Source organism: Eutrigla gurnardus (genome assembly GCF_963514095.1).
Source record: "Eutrigla gurnardus genome assembly, chromosome: 22".
NCBI lineage: Eukaryota > Metazoa > Chordata > Actinopteri > Perciformes > Triglidae > Eutrigla > Eutrigla gurnardus.
The window spans coordinates 2,701,672-2,717,886 of record NC_139933.1 but is presented as its reverse complement, the minus strand read 5'-3'; the positions used below and the strand labels follow the sequence as shown (position 1 = coordinate 2,717,886).

General features: G+C 39.6%; 1 protein-coding gene across 2 annotated transcripts; it reads left to right on the top strand.

The window, feature by feature from the left end:
- The first annotated feature begins 2,438 nt into the window (after positions 1–2,438).
- On the top strand, positions 2,439–14,998 carry LOC311033107 (zinc finger protein 518A). 2 transcript variants are annotated; one of them, XM_084040298.1, is made up of 3 exons: positions 2,440–2,729; positions 5,317–5,395; positions 7,673–14,998. In XM_084040298.1, the coding sequence occupies exon 3, from the start codon at positions 7,693–7,695 to the stop codon at positions 11,758–11,760; it is 4,068 nt and encodes a 1,355-aa protein (XP_083896424.1). In that variant the 5' UTR covers positions 2,440–2,729; positions 5,317–5,395; positions 7,673–7,692; the 3' UTR covers positions 11,761–14,998. The 2 variants fall into 2 exon arrangements, with proteins under 2 accessions (XP_083896423.1, XP_083896424.1); XM_084040297.1 differs by lacking the exon at positions 5,317–5,395 and having other exon boundaries at positions 2,439–2,729.
- Positions 14,999–16,215: the final 1,217 nt, after the last annotated feature.

Here is a 16,215-nt window from a genome sequence, read left to right as displayed (position 1 = left end):
TATGAAGGGTGTGTATATCGCATTAAATAACAGCTATTGAACTTCGTGGCAGAATTAACGACTTTATCAATGTAAGGTAATAAATTTGTTAAAGTATTGTTGAGACACGTTTTGTGTTTCTTTCATCGATGTCCTTTTTTCTGCAGGCCAGCATGATGCTCTCGACAGGAACATGACCACGTTTGACCAATCTCATGTGCAATAAATGTTTATACATGTATATGAAGGGGATGCATGTGGTCTGGGAGCGGTGTTATTTATGTAAAATAAAGAGAATGAATTCTGCATTATTTTTGATTCCGAGCAGTATTTCGTGGCGATGAGGTTGGGAATGGGACTGAAAGGTCGCCGACCAGTTGAGATTAATGACCATTAAGAGCTTTGTGAGCAGAAGGATTTTAAATGATATTCTGGATTTTACAGGGAGCCGGTGCAGAGAAGCAAATACAGGAGAAATGTGATCTATTTTTCTAGTTTTAGTCAGAACGAGAGCTGCATTCTAGACCAGCTGGAGAGATTTAAGGGATTCATTAGAAATGCTACTAGACAACTAGACACAAGCTAAGTTAAGGAGTTAGCCTCGAAGTTAGCAACAACTCCTGCTGCTCTGGAACACTTAAGGTGGGCCGACATTTAAGGTGGACCAACAATATTCTGCTTGAAGTGAAGTACGCAGGCCGAAGTAGAAAGAGGCTCGCGTCTGAGTGTGATTGATGGCTTCCTTACACTGATTAATCAGCATAATTAAGGCTATGTTGCCGGGAGGTTGGCAAGTACGCTCATCAACCCATAAATATTCATCATTGATCATGATTACTTACTTAGCTTTTCATCTACAAATCGAGAATTTGACTGCTGAACTTTTTAAACAAAAATCCCCAGGGAGTCGGGGAATGCTGAGTGAGCCCTTCTCATGAAATACACCGAAGCTGGCGGCCCTGAAATAAAGGCTATAAAATACACTCTTTGAAAGTGTAGAACAATTCAATTCATTAATTTATTTAGAATAAGCACATTTCATTCCAGATTGCTTCTATTTCATCCAAAAAGATTAAAACCATGAGTTTATTTTTTCTCCTTTTCTGTCCTGTTATTAGACCCGTCTAGACATAAAGCAGCCATAGAAGCACATCCTATAATACTACCACAAGGCCATTTTAGAAGCTGTTCCAGATCTTTCCATCATATCACACATGGTCTTCACCATCACTATTTCTTTCGTGAAGTGCTCACCTTCTTATGACTAAACTTCCCTGAATAAAATGTGAAATATAAATGTCCATCTGCTGATAAAAACAAACAAACACATAACGTGATCGAAAGACCAAAAACAGCTACAATAAGGACCATGTAGTGAGAAGTGTTTTGGTTCATCTTTATCTATTTCTATAATATTTTCTATGAACACAGACTGTTTATAAGAAGTGGACCAAGTCATCGTGACCCCCGTTGGTTTGTGAACTATACGGTTGTGAAGCCTCAAGTTCAGCATTTTGGCTGTTGTCATCTTGTATTTTTGCAACCACTGAAAGGAAGTGACTATATTTGGACTGTGGAGGAGCGATGGGTGGATCTGATTAACACAAGCGGCAGAGCGGCACCCTTTGGATCTGGATATCTGTATTCTGGCGTGAAGCTGTGAACAAAGTTAGCTTCCTAATTCAAGGTTCAACTTTACAGCTAAGTGTTAAAGTCATCTTATAGCTAATTTAATTGGTAGCGCGGTTGCTACCATCAATCACAAGGTAGCCCCGCCCTAAATCATCCCCTGCTTTCTGGTCTGGTGGACTCTAAATGGACCATAATGTACTAAATGAACATCATGCTGGATTGAAGAAGACTTGAAACTAGAGATTGAGACCATAAACTCATGTTTACAATGTTTACTGAGATAATACATCAAGAGAGAAGTAGGACCATTTTCTCATAGACTTCCATGCAGTCAGACTGTATTTAACAGACTCATAGTCAATTGTCAACTCTATGGTTTGTGTCTCAGTCCCAAAATAATATAATGGCAGTTTATGTAAATGCTCAAACAAAAACGTAAAGGAGGCAGAGAGGAAGAGGGAGGCAAGCACACTGCTACTATGAGGTAATCATACATGAGCTTAACAGCTGCCATGTTTGTTAATGTGTGTGTGTCAGAAACACAAAGAGAGAGATTAGTGTTGAGTGTTGAAAACGAAATGATTCCACATCGGGAATAAACAAAGGCAAACCAGCCTGTGTGTTAACGCATTCAGGAGAAAATGGCGTATATCCGCCATTGCTTCTTCTTCCACCTAGGACACACACACACACACACACACACACACACATACACACAGGCAACGAATGACGTAGGACTCACGCTGCGAAAAACACTGTAAGGATTTTTTTTTAACCTTACAGTGTATTTATATTCACTGAAAGTTGTTTGAACTATGTTCCCCCCCTTTACGACAAGATGCCCTTCACGGCACTAGTTCTGTTTATTTGACAAGCGAAGAAAAAAAAAAACATATTCATCCGCTTCTACATGAGTGTCAAGAGCGCATCAGTACCCGGATGGACTGTCATGGCCGCCGTCGCTGTGGATCCATAGAGAGAGAGAGGAGAGAAGGAAGGCAAATGTTTTCTGCTGTGTGTTTTCTACCAGCTTAAGCTTTTTAGCTTGTTTTAAATGTTACACACAGATAATGTCGGACGCGGACGAGGACGCCACCTGAACTTCCATCGAGTTCGTAGTAAGAAACAACTGATTTTCTACAACTTTAAATGTCTTCGCGTGGGTGGGGGCTTTATTTTGGTGTTAAAATAACTGCTCATTAAAACTCCTCAGACACTCAACGTTAACGCGGAGTGGCTCACGTATTGCCCCACGTATGGAGACGTGAATTGCCACAGAGCAACAACACCTCGCAGTCGTACATTCGTGGAGTCCCTTTTGGTTGTCTTTGACTTAAACAGCCCCTTTCTTTTCTTTTTAAATTCTGCCCCACTGATGCAGCTTTCCCTCGCGTTTCACGAAACTTCAGCGACTAGAGAGCAAGTCACAACGCGTGAATTAAACAGTTCAAACGGTGCATTAACGTGTAGTTGACACGCGTGTGTTTTTTTTTTTTTTTTTGCAACGTGTTGTACTTGCTGTCTCCCGTGTTGTGTTGCTGTGGAGTGCAACTAGCAGTTAATGAGACGATGCAACTTTTCCTTCACATCTCCCCTCAAGCCAGGTGAGGTTGCCAGGTCTGATACCTGTCTGCAGTCCAGGTGGTCACTGAAGTCACTTTTAAATTCACTATTAGTTCCATGTGTTAATTAGAGATAATCAAACATTAGTGGGGTTATCCCATGTAGAGTTTAATTCGTTTTTTAGAGTATATTAATGGTGTTTTTTTGTGAAGATGGTGTCAAAATGACATCTTTCGTAGAGTGGCTGAAGTAGCCGGTGCTGATAACTCCATAAAATCCCGGCAGCCATTTTTTCCTCCAACATGGCTGCCTCAGATCCGGGATGACAGCTGACTGAGACATATGGAGCTGAAGACCTTAATATGTTCATGCTTGATGAGTGGAATTAACTGATTTTTGCAGATAAGGACGCGATGATATAGGATTTTATTGTGTATCATGATTTTTTTTTTTTTTTTTTTTTTTTTTACACAATAATCAATCGTGGAGGAATTTCAATTATCGGGATAATCGTAAATATGATCACAAGTGACTTTAGAAAGCTGTCTCACAATCATGGTGGAGGAGTGACAATAGAGCCCTGATTTACTAATTCAGGTTACAAAAATATATGTTTGAAAATATATTCATCCTTTTATTCAATTGATCTGCCGATGATCGATAGGATTTTATTGTGGATCTCGAGAAAATGCACAATAATCGGATCATGGGAGGAAAAAATGGATTTTGAAAATATATTCATCCTTTAAATGCAAGGAAACATTATGATTTATGATCATTTTATTTCAGATTTGATTGTTTTTTACTAAACCTGCGTCTTATCTGTGACGCAATTAGAATATTTGTTTCTTAACTAAATGTAAAGTGAATCCAGAATAGTGGCGTTTTAAGAGGTTTACATATATTTTGATGATTATCACGATAATTATTTTGGCAGGATAATGTTGACATGACATTTTCACATTGTCACATTCCCTAGATGGCAATACCTGTAATCCAAATGTTTAAAAAAAAACCCCACCCTGTTGCATGTTGGGTAGTTGATTTTGCCGGTTTGTGTCTTTATCAGATACATATGGCACACGGGAAATGTGTGCAAAAACACTTCCTTGTGTTGCCTCTTTTTACTCTCATTGTCTGCGCAATGGATGCCATGTTAACTCATCCAGGGACAACGACACAAACACAAAGTGTGTTTTTTAAAGTTGCTTTTTAATAAATCTACTGGACGACTGCTTAATAAAATGTCAAAAAGTCTGAAAGCCAAAGATATTAAAGGGGAACTTCACCAGATGTCTGCATCAAAGTTTGTTTCCATGTGTTGGGAGTACTTCTGTGTGTGTAAACAGTACTATTAAGCCTTGAGTTTAGTTAAATCTGATATGACACTTTAGTCGGCATTGTTTGGGTCTGAAGTTTATGAATGGAAAAACAAATCTGTGGATGTGGAGTCTGTAAAGAAGTCTGTCTATGGAACGGTTCCTCATCTGTGCTGCATGCTTATTAGCTGCTACTTACTGCCATCAGTCTGTTGCATTGTGGGTAATGCAGGTGCGAGATTTTGACAAGGGAGAAGAATGCTTTATTAATATCGTGATGATATCTGGCTCCGCTGCGTTGTTGTTGACTGAGTTTGACAGTTGTTATGGAAGTGTGGTCTCAGCACTGCTGTTGAGCTGCTGCTAAGGTTTTCCAATTTAGATGCTTGTTTTATAAAGCTGAATGACATCAAATCGGGATTATATTCTATCATTATCGATTTTATGATTTTATTGGGGATCACGATAAACACATTTCTACACAATAAGGTGGTTGTGGTGGATTTTCATTATCATGGCAATATAACCTGATTTAAGAGGAATACAGGATAGAAAATATGAATTAAAGATATTATTAATGATCAGTTCTTTCTGCAGGGAGACCTCATGATTTATCATTATCTTATTTAACATTAAATTGTTTTTCACCAAAAATGATTTTCATGAAAATTAACAAAATGTCTTATCTGTGACGCAATACAAACATTTGTTTCTTAACAAAATGTTTAGTGATTCCAGAATGTTTTGCTGCCATTGTAAGAGTTTTAAGCGTATTTTGATAATCAAAGTAGTCATTTTTGTGCCTCTGTCTTGTGTCATGCAGGCGCCGCGGCAACACTACGAGCTCCTCTTCTTCAGACACGACATGCATTAATGTTTGAGTTTGTCCTCAAGGAGTACAGGTAATAAACTGCTGATTAAATGTGTTTATTTAATTCTCACTGAACCATTTTTTAAATTGCAGTATGATTCGTGTTATTAGAGGGATCATTAACAGTGAAATAAATGTGGATCTGTACCAAACAGTCTTTAGTCTGTAGAATATTCTGTGAAGGCCGAGACCTCTCTGCAGCCTCACCGTGTTTAATTTAAAATGTCACATTGACATACATTTCACCTTGAAAATGGCAGTAGGCCCTGTTTGATAAAGATTTGGATTCACTGTGCAGCCCTCAGCTCTGGAACTACAGCTTCAGTGTGGGCCAGGAAAATATGTTGTGGGTGGTGTTTTGAGATTTATGTATTTTTTATGTTTATTCATTCAATTTAAATTTACAGGGAAAGTGCACATTAATATACATTCCTGTAATTACTCAGATTTGTAGCTAACTGTGGTTTTGAGATATCAGTCTCAGATTTTTGCCAACCCCATGAATACAGTGGAAGTGAATGGAATATTATTTCTGTTGCTCACAGCATTGATTAAATGCTGTTTTCATTGGGATTTCTTGAATACAAAAATGGATTATAATCCCTGTGTTAACGTATTGACAATGTGTTGTGTAGATTATCCAGAGTAATGGGGATTTTTGAAGGTCATTTCTTCAATGCTGTGATCATTTCATTCCATTATGTTGGTGTAAAAATATTGTAGTTTGGTTTAAATGACCCTCATCTCATCCCATCTTGGTTGTAGGAGGGGGCTTTGCAATTTATTATGATCTTTTTTCGACTTTTAGTGTTAATTGGATTAATTCTAAAATGTGTACGGTAGTCAATGATGAGAGAATACATTTTTTTGCCACACACCACCTTCGCCAAAATATCTGCAATTCACCTTTCTTGTTAAAAATTAAAAATGGCGTTTATATCTCTCGCTATATACACCGGAACGTATTGAAAAAAGTGGTGATTTTACCGTTTTGTAAAAAAGACAACTCTGGTTGGTCTAAATAAATCACCACTTTAGGTGTGAAAATGTGAGATAGGAGTGAGAGGGATGTCAGCAGAGGGAAACCAGAATATGCTCACATGTAATGCAGGGAATTTGATTTGTCATCTTTTAATTAAGTGTGTTTTATGACTTAATAAATACATTTGTCAATGCTGAGAGCGATTTAGCTGCTGTTCCTGTTTCTGGTTAAACAAAACGCATTTTACTTCCTCCCATAATGTTGTCGGACACTTAGAATAACAATCTGAGGTTTTCAGTGTTAACAACAAGCACTTGTGTTTGTGGTGTTTGTCATCTGAAACGTTTAGACTTTTATAATCAGTTTTCTCTGCTGAATTAGTCTGACATCCTGGATACATATCCTTCCAACCCAACGTAGACCCTTCTGTCTGCTTCTCTCTGAAATCACTTTGTTTTCCCAGAGATGAGATAATATTTAAACAAGGCTTGCAGTTATACCAGCGTGGGCTCAGCGGTCGCTCTGACAGCTCGACAGAGGGGGGCTCAGTGAAGGGTCAATTGTTGGGCCGATGGTTGTAAAATGACATGGCGCCCAAAAACCTGTTCTCCGGTTGTTGCTAGTGAACGCCAGCGCCAGTGTAGACAATGTGACGGAGCATTACATTGTATAGGTGTAGCTAATATGGGAAGTTTGAGGCTTTATTAAGGCATATGTAGTCTCCAGACATTTCTGTTGTACACCGTTTTAAGACTTTGCATGTGAGCAGGTTAATTTGCATGTGAGCCGGGAGACATGTGAGCATTGTGATCGGTGGGGTTTGTTTCTCTGATTGAGCCTTCAGTGAGTAGGAAGCATACTTGCCAATCTACACACTGGTATGCAGACGAGAGGGATTCTGTTTTGTCTCTCGATAACGTTATTTTGGCTTTTTTGGGTGAGCTGCAGATGGCTGCAAGTGTCATTCATGGGCAGAGTGAGTTCTGTGTTTTTCAGTTTATTATAGGCTACTGTACTATAATTAAAAAAATACAAATTTAAAAGTTTATTTTAGTAAGGGATTTCATTTTCTACAGAATGATTTTCACATTGCATTTTTATTTGTGTGTAGTTTTTATCGACATCAACCTCTGATTTGAAGTGCCTTAAACAATCATTTTCTCCACTGGCCATCAGGGTGGGTCTCTGGCTGTAAAAAGAAGTCTGATTGCATGAAAGTATATTAAGAAAATATACTTCTCACTTGATTTATTATCTCAGTGAACATTGTCAATCTTAATTCCTACCTGTACTAATGGAAAACACATTTCTTTGCTTCTCTTGCAGATATCTGTAGATTTACAACTATGGAAGAAGACTTCACAATACTTAAAGATTCTGCCAAAAACTGCAACATACCAGTAATAGGGGATGATAAAGACAAGGTAAAAGACTTTGTGTATAAGCATTTCAGAGACGTGAGGGATGGGTCACTCTTCAATAACGCAGAAGAATCGTCCATCAAGGAACATGGGATTTCCACCAAGAAGGAGAAACAAACTCTCAATAAAGCCCATTGTAAGATTCAGCAGGGGGCTGTTTTCTCTGGAAAGATCCTGAGCTTTGGATGCTCCGTGTGTAAAGATGATTCCACGTACAGCCCCAATGATCTCCTCAAACATTTTCGGGCGGCCCATAAAGGAACCCTTCCTACATACCCTTGTGACCTGTGCGGTTTTGTCACCAACGAGTTCCCGGTTCTCCAGCGCCATCGGATCGAGCACAGGAACACTTTGGTCACTTGTGAGCTCTGCAACGACGACGTCCAGTACTCTCTGCTTTTACTCACCAGACACTACATCATGTGCCACAGTGTCAACGGACAGTTCAACTGTGACTGGTGTGAGTTCACCACCGTGGACGCAGGTACGTTCGTCCAGCACATCCATCATCACAATGAGAGTCCTTTGAAGTGTTCAAAATGCAGACACATCAGCCTGAATGAGGAGGATCACCAGAAGCATGCGAAAGCTCACTCGGGTACGTTCCCCTTCACTTGTCAGATCTGTGGATACGGTGCATCACGGAGCGAGAATCTTAAAAAACACACGGCAGCTTTTCACAAAGAGGAGTCTGAGAGGAGGAACGTACTGAAGGCTATAGAAGATGGCGGCACTCCAGCAAACGCTTCTGCAAACTTAAAATATTTGCTGAAAAAGAGTGGTGAAGCACAGGAGGTCCAGAGGATATCAAAACTGAACAGTCTTTCTGGGAGTGTTCCAAACCAAAACGGCAGGCTAGTCAAACCCGAGATATCCTTTGAGGAGACCCACCACTGTGTGGATGCAAAAAAGGAAAACAAACACTTGAGCAAAGGCTTTCATAATGCAGAGCAGTCGATGCCAGTAGTGTTGCAGGAATGTGACAACTCTGCAAGTCCCGATGCTTCATGTCACACCAGCCCGAATGGACTCACCGTTCTGATGGTTAAGAACAAAATCTCTCTTCCCCCCAACTGTACAACCAAAGTGATGGGATTCAAGATGGTCGACGGCAAAAAACATTTAGTTCTCAAAGTGATACCAACAACGAAGCAAGATTCTTCCCCTCAGAACCATCCCTTAATTGAAGATGTGGGCTCCTCGGCACCAAATCCTGTGTTGGATAAAAGTCAAGTCTCTAATGAGCATGGGGAATCCTCGAATAGCAACAACTCATCACATTGTTTGGCTCTTTCACCAAGAAGTGGATCTTGCGAACAGATGGATCAAGATGATATTATGGCGGTAAAAGTAAAGATTGAGGAGGAAGAAACCTCTATCAGCAACCTTGAGTCCACTCCACCTAGAGATGATGCTGGGGAGGATACCAGTCCTTCACTAAGTAGGTCTTGTGCAGATACATTATATCCCATGACGAATGAGTTTGATCACGTGAGTGACCAAAGTCAAACATCCCCCTCAGAGAGACACAGGTTTGATAATAACTCTGATGCAACCTACCATAGTGGCTCTCAAATCAGTAATACTGCTCTTAAGGTCACTGGTTTATCGTCACCTTCAAAAGCTGCTCATGAAACGTTGCTTTCCAAAGAAGCTATTGAAAACTGCGGGGCTGCAGATGAGATATTAATGACTCGTATAGAAGCAGACACATTCCTTGACAAACACAACGGGAACTCTTCCTTTAACACTATAGAAAATGATGATGAATCATCACAGGGTATTCCAGAAGAGATTGGACATAAAAACAGCAAACCGCATTTTAAAAATCGTTCGACTAATCCGGCACCTCCAACAGAGTCGTCGCCACCCACTTCAGGTAGCCGCCGAGACAGTGGCAGGAGCTCTCAAAACTGCACACAAAATTCCCCAAACCAAGAAGTATTTACTTTTCACAATTATTCCAAGGAAACATTTAGCACTTCGCCCTATGCAACCCAAAACTATGACAATATGTCCAATCATTCAGCGGACAAAGAAAGTATTTGTGAATCGTCAGAGTTTAGTTTGACATTGGCAGAATCTCCAGAACCATTAAGCGAAAGTGGCAATGAGTCAACCCAAGAAAAGGTGTCGGAGAGTGACATTGAGGTTGATGAGTGCATAGCTACTGTTGACGATCCTGCTACTGAGGATGAAAATCCTGAGTCGGTGCTCAAAGACTTTAATATTATAAAAATTGAGGAGGAGAACATTCCTATATCTAACAAACAGTCGGAAACAAAGAATAGTTCAACTTTGTTGGGCAATTTTGTGGAGGAACATTCAGACGAAATCATAACCCAACAACTTATTAAGGAAAGAGTTGAATCTTCAAGTGCAGGTAACGATTCTTTAAAACAAACAAAAACGACTGTACGATTTCTTCAATTGCCAGAGGGAAAGCAATCAGTACTTCTGAGAACAACTGAGAATAGATTTGGGATGCCAATGCAGGTCAAGGCCTCTCCAGGTTTCAAATTGATTACCAATTCTGGAAATCCTCAGATCAATGTATCATATATGAAGCCAGGGTTAGACAGATCAACAAATAGTTCTCCTGGAGTAACCCTTTCTCAAAACAGCAGGAGGATAGGTGTGTCCGTGCCCAAGGCAGGAGCTGCTGAAAGAGGGTCAAGGCTTCTCTCTGCTGTTCAACCAGGTGTCGGCACTACCTCAAATCACTACCTTATCAACAGTGCAGGTCTCAAGGGTCCTGTAGTCTTTTCAAGCACACCACATACTTCACCTACTGAGAAAAAAACAGCAAAGACACAGCCAACTTGCTACTTGGTACAAAGGTCTGTTCCATTTGTCCAGAACCCCAGTGCTCCCGGCCTCAGACTGGCGAGTACACAACTCCAATTAAACTCTCGGCAAGTTCTGGCCATGCCCGCGAGCTCTGCAGACAAACCAAGCACTCTGCAGACTGGTCGTCAGGCATTCTTGCTCCGATACATTTCTCCACCCAAATCAGGCTTAGTATTGAATGGCCAAGACGCAAAGAATGGGACTCAGTGTAGCCAAACTGGTGAAAGTACTGGAAACAAAGTCATATTTAAAATTGTCTCTCCTACTGGTAGCCGTCTTACAAGTAGCGATCCCAACTCAAGCAGTCAGCCCTTGTTTTTGGCCACCAGACCTCAGACCCAGTGTTTTCTGCTGTCAAACAAAGCAAATGCAAATGGAGTAAAGCAATTGATCCCCATACAAAACACTGCACAGAAAGATGTCATGGAATCCTGCATTTCACCCTCACAGATGAATGTAAAGGTACTGTGTGAAGCAGAGAAACCTATTCTAGCCCCGAGGCCAATTCGGCCTCCAAGCCAAAGGAAAAGGCGCAGGAAAGCATTATTTGACGAGCTTCCAGCACCGGTGCATAAAGCTAGAAGACTCTCAAACAAAGTACTGCCTGAGAAAGAGACTTCTGTGTTGTGGAAGCCTGTTGCCAAAGAAGTTGAAAGGACACTAAGGCTCGCCCCGTTCAGTTCTCTACAGCCGATCAAATGCCCTCGTAGACACCAACCTGTCGTGGTGCTCAATCATCCAGATGCTGACATTCCTGAAGTGGCTAATATAATGAAGGTAGTTAACAGACACAAAGGTGCTGTTACTAAGGTCGCTCTGTCTCAGAAAACAATCCAAGCTCTCTCGGAGCTCAGCGCTCCGTGGAGGAACTCTTCGACCAAAGGTGCATCGTCTCACAGCGACGATCCAAGACCCCGGCCAGTTCGGAGTTCTGTCCGAGAACGATTCCTCCTGAAACTAAAGTTGAGGAAAAAAAGCAAAAAAAAGTATGAGGTTGTGGAAACTCTGTCGGGTGGTAGAGAAGAGCCTGTGGCGTTTGAGTGTTGGTTTTGTGGTCGGCTCTTCGACAACCAAGAAGATTGGATTGGCCACGGCCAGCGGCATCTCATGGAGGCGACTAGAGACTGGAATAAACTGTTCTAAAGGTTTCCATCACTTTTTAAATGGGATGATATTCTATCCTTTTTTGGGGTGGAAAAAATGGGTGAAGTTGTATATTTTTTAACGTTCTTCCACTATTCGTTTGTTCAATTTCTGTTTCTGTAAATACATATTCTTAAGTAAAACATAGTTTATCTTTTCATAGGTGCATTTTCTGGTAAAATATGTGCTGCAAGCATGACTCATATCATGCATGCACAGGTCAAATTGAACTGTGAAAATGGTACACTGTAATTAGTTGTGGGAAGAGCACTAGTTCGAAGAAAGGGGACAATATCAGCAGAGGTTGTATGTAGAGCTGGATTTAATTACTCAGGTGATTTCATATTAATCTGGTCTGTCATTTTTGCTGAAATATTTTACTTCAAATAAGCAGAGGCCTCGTTTAAGGGACTTTTGTATCTTTTATTGTCCTACACGTGAGGTCTGGAAACTATTTGTATAGCTGAACTCTTAACACTTGTAGACAAATTCCTTTTGCGCTTGTGATGGAAAACATTTTTCTGGTCCAAATTATTCCATTTTGTATGTTTTATTGAATGGGATATTTTATTTTTATCTTCAGGATTAGTTTTTTCTTTGTCAGGATTTTGTCAACCTGTAGCATGTGCTTGTCACAACTAGATCTGAGAGATTTCACAGCTATCTCTAATACAGTTTTTTAAAAAAAGAAAAACTTTGTACTGGGCTTTCTGTGAATACTTGAGAATTACAGATCAGACCATTTTGCATTTTACACCCTATGCAGTTTCCATGCAACAATATGTTTTTGCCAGCAGCTCAGACTGCATCCTTCTGCTTATCCTGTGAATCCTGTGCATTTGAATTCTGAGTTTCTGATAAGTTTCTGTTTCTGAGTTTCTGATAAATCGTAAAGTATTTGCTTTCAGATTTGTTTTGCGGGTCGCAACGATTGTACATTTAGGAAGTATGTGGTGCAGGATAGCAACATCAACAGAGAATTAATAGGAAAACAAGTCAAGTGTTTATCATTTATATTTGGAATTGTACTTTTTAAGTAATTAAACTCCACATTGCAATAAGTAATAACAGGGCTGCATCTAACAAAAACTTTCACATTGATTTAATCCTTTAATTATCTTCTTGATTAAACAAGTAATTGGTCGATTAAATGTCAGATTATAGTAAAGAAGGAAAAAGGGCATATTTTCTAAAGACTTAGGTTACAATACAAGGCAAAGCACATCTCAATCCCGCTGTGTGTGTTGTTATCCAACCTTCTCCATTCAACGTCCAGTTCCCCCTCAGGTAAACACCGCCAGACCGTTAGCTTGTACTGTTAGCGCTGTTAGCACCATCAGCTACGAGCCGCCGGCTCAGGCGTCGCCATGTTGAGGCAATCGAAATGTTCCCAGTCAGAAATGATGCACCTGTCAAGACTCAAACAATGATGTAACGGAAATTCCGATTTATTTTTGCTGAACTTTATTTCCCTCCCTCTCCTGTGTTACTAAACCATCCTCTACACACCAACCCTGCTTTAAGCACATGGACCATATATTATTTTTAATGTTTGACACTTTTTTTCATGGAACAGGACTTTGTTTTTTAATTCTTGGTTCTAATGATTGTATTACATGATGATCAAACTGTGGAACCTGTGTTTTATTCCGTTCAATATGCAAGTGACTGAACAATGCAAGCGGTGCTAAGATATGTTTTTTTATATACTTTCAAAAATGGTTCTCAGCAGCCAGCCTACTGAGTTACTACAGTTCTTGACCTCAGCATGTACCGCTTCCCACCAGCATCCGTTAAATGTTCATTTAAATTAACCGCTCCAATCAGCAACAGGGCTTTTTATTCTACAAGTAATGTTACTGTAAAACTCCTAAAACTGAGTAGTAGCTACATTCCACTCATATTCGTCATGAAACCAAACGGCTGTTCTTCTTAAAGGAGTCAACATTTTGGAAATTACCCATAGTCCTTTTTTCCCCCCAGTCAGATTAGATAGTGACTAAGTCCCGCCCCTTTAAGTGTCCCCCATAGGGCCTTATTTCTGAAAAAATAGATCCGGTAGTCAACGGTGAGAGACGAATCATCTTTTCTCCATGAATTCTACTTACGATTTTTCATCATTTAAAACATATTTTTCAAAATGTGACTTTCTTGACGTGTAAAATTATCTTTTTAAATTGACAAACATCATATGTGTAATTCATGGGACAATTCAAAAAAGTAATTCGTCCCCTTTCTTTGACTACCGGCATAATTATTACAATAATATTAATTTCCTATTTCCGTTACAAACCATCTTGTTTTGTTCCCTTTTTAAACGATAACATTCCAACCAAGAGATAACTGGTCTGTACAAATCAAGGTCAATTTGCAAAATTGTTGTTCATTTATTGTTTATGGAGGGAAAATAATCACGACTTGAGATTCAGTCTGTGATTCAGTCTCAATATAAAGGATTAAAATTCATTTATATTAATGCGGTCGTATTTCCCTCTTCATCTGGTTTGGGCTACAATTTTAAATATTGCTTCCATATAAAGTACTTTATTTTTATTTAAATCATTAAACTGGAATTAAACTTGTCTATTATAACAAGATTTCGTTTTTGCAACACAACTAATTAGAAGTTTGACACATTTGAGTGAGTAAATATTTATGGCAATATTTTATCGATAATATATTGTATTAACTCCTTTTTCAGCCCACGTTCTCACAGACGGCTTCATATGATCACAGCCAAATGAACTCCAGTTCTTTATTCACTTAGTTTCGGACTGTAAAATTGTTGCTTTATTCATCTCGTCTGCTTCTTCTTCACTCAGGCCAAAGATCGATTTGGTTTTATCACAAACATTTTAAACAGAAGTGCTGTTGATGGGATTTCTGCGCTGTGACCATTACAAACCACTCTTTATACTGGGACACACTACTGGTTTGGGCTCGTTTTTGTTTGTCATATGAGCCTAAAAGTGAAATTGTTTTCTACATAAAACAGCTTTTATCCTGCTGCTCCCCTTCAGCCGATGAAGCTCTACTCCACACAAACGTATCGTGTAGGTTTCCTCCCTTTAACGCTGAACTCATCCTGTAACAGTAAACCGCTCCGGTCCAACAGGCTCTTGAAATCCTAAACTCAATCTTTCCTCATGCAAAGTGCCTCGAATGTCCTTCGGCAGGTTGACAATGTGTACTGTATTCTCCTCGTTCAGCTTAGTGGTTCACTCTCCTAATAAATGTACATACCTTATGGAACGATGGTGGTGTGGTTTTTCTTATTGTTGTTATAGTGGTGATGAGTTTCTATGCTTTAGGGGGGACCATGAAGTGGTCTCTCCCACCAAGGTGATGCTCAGAACGGCCACATGGGGGCAGCACAGAGCAACATGTTACAGCATCTCCCACCTGAACTTTCCTCATGTAACAACCTTTCACCTTCTACCATTTACACACACACACACACACACACATTATTGTGTATGTGTATACTATATAAACTATTATGTAGTATATATGTTTATATTCTATATATATATACAGTATATATTTAGTGAAAATGTCATTCAAATTGGATTTCATTTATACATATCCAATATTTGTTTGTGTTATCAATGTCTTATTAAATAAGTGGAATTTGAATGTGTCTAATGGAGAGAAATGGGACGGCAGTGCAGCAGAAAATCTGGACAATCATTTCAATAGTTGGATATGAATATTGTCATGTAAGACGAGATGAAACGCATGAATCTTGACCTTCATGTGTGTCTATATATATATATGTGTGTATATGTATATATATATATATATATATGTATATGTATATATATATATATATATATATATATATATGTATGTATATGTATGTATATATATATATATATATATATATATATATATGTATGTATATGTATGTATATATATATATATATATATATATATATATAGTGTATCATGTAGGCAGGTGCAGCCAATAGGCCGATGTGGCCGGCAGGAAGACAGCCAGGTCTGCGGGCTTCTGTATGGCTTCAAAATAGGTCATGCTCACATCAGGGACGTCTGCATAATCTTTCTGACTCCTCTGCTGCTGGAGTGGTTCAGTCCAGAGGCCCGTGGCTGTGGAGGAGGGGGGGGATAGATGGATGGTTGGATGGAGGCGACCCCTCCACGTTATCCTCGTCAGAGAGTCAAGCAGCTGATGGAATTCCAGTGATAACGGAACAGATGAATGTGGGGTTTCATCTTGTACGACGTGGTCATGGCATACAGGTGGTGTACAAATGTCCTATTTAGAGGAATGCCCGATAGCGGCAAAGTCCCGCCCCCTTCCGGTGACATCATTTCAGAAAAAATAGTCCCATTGTGTCATTGTGTCATTTTGTTTAGTGTGAAACCGCTCAGTGAACCAACACGGCCGTTAGCTTGGCTTGCTAGCTAGCTAATTATGCCAAAATAAGGAAC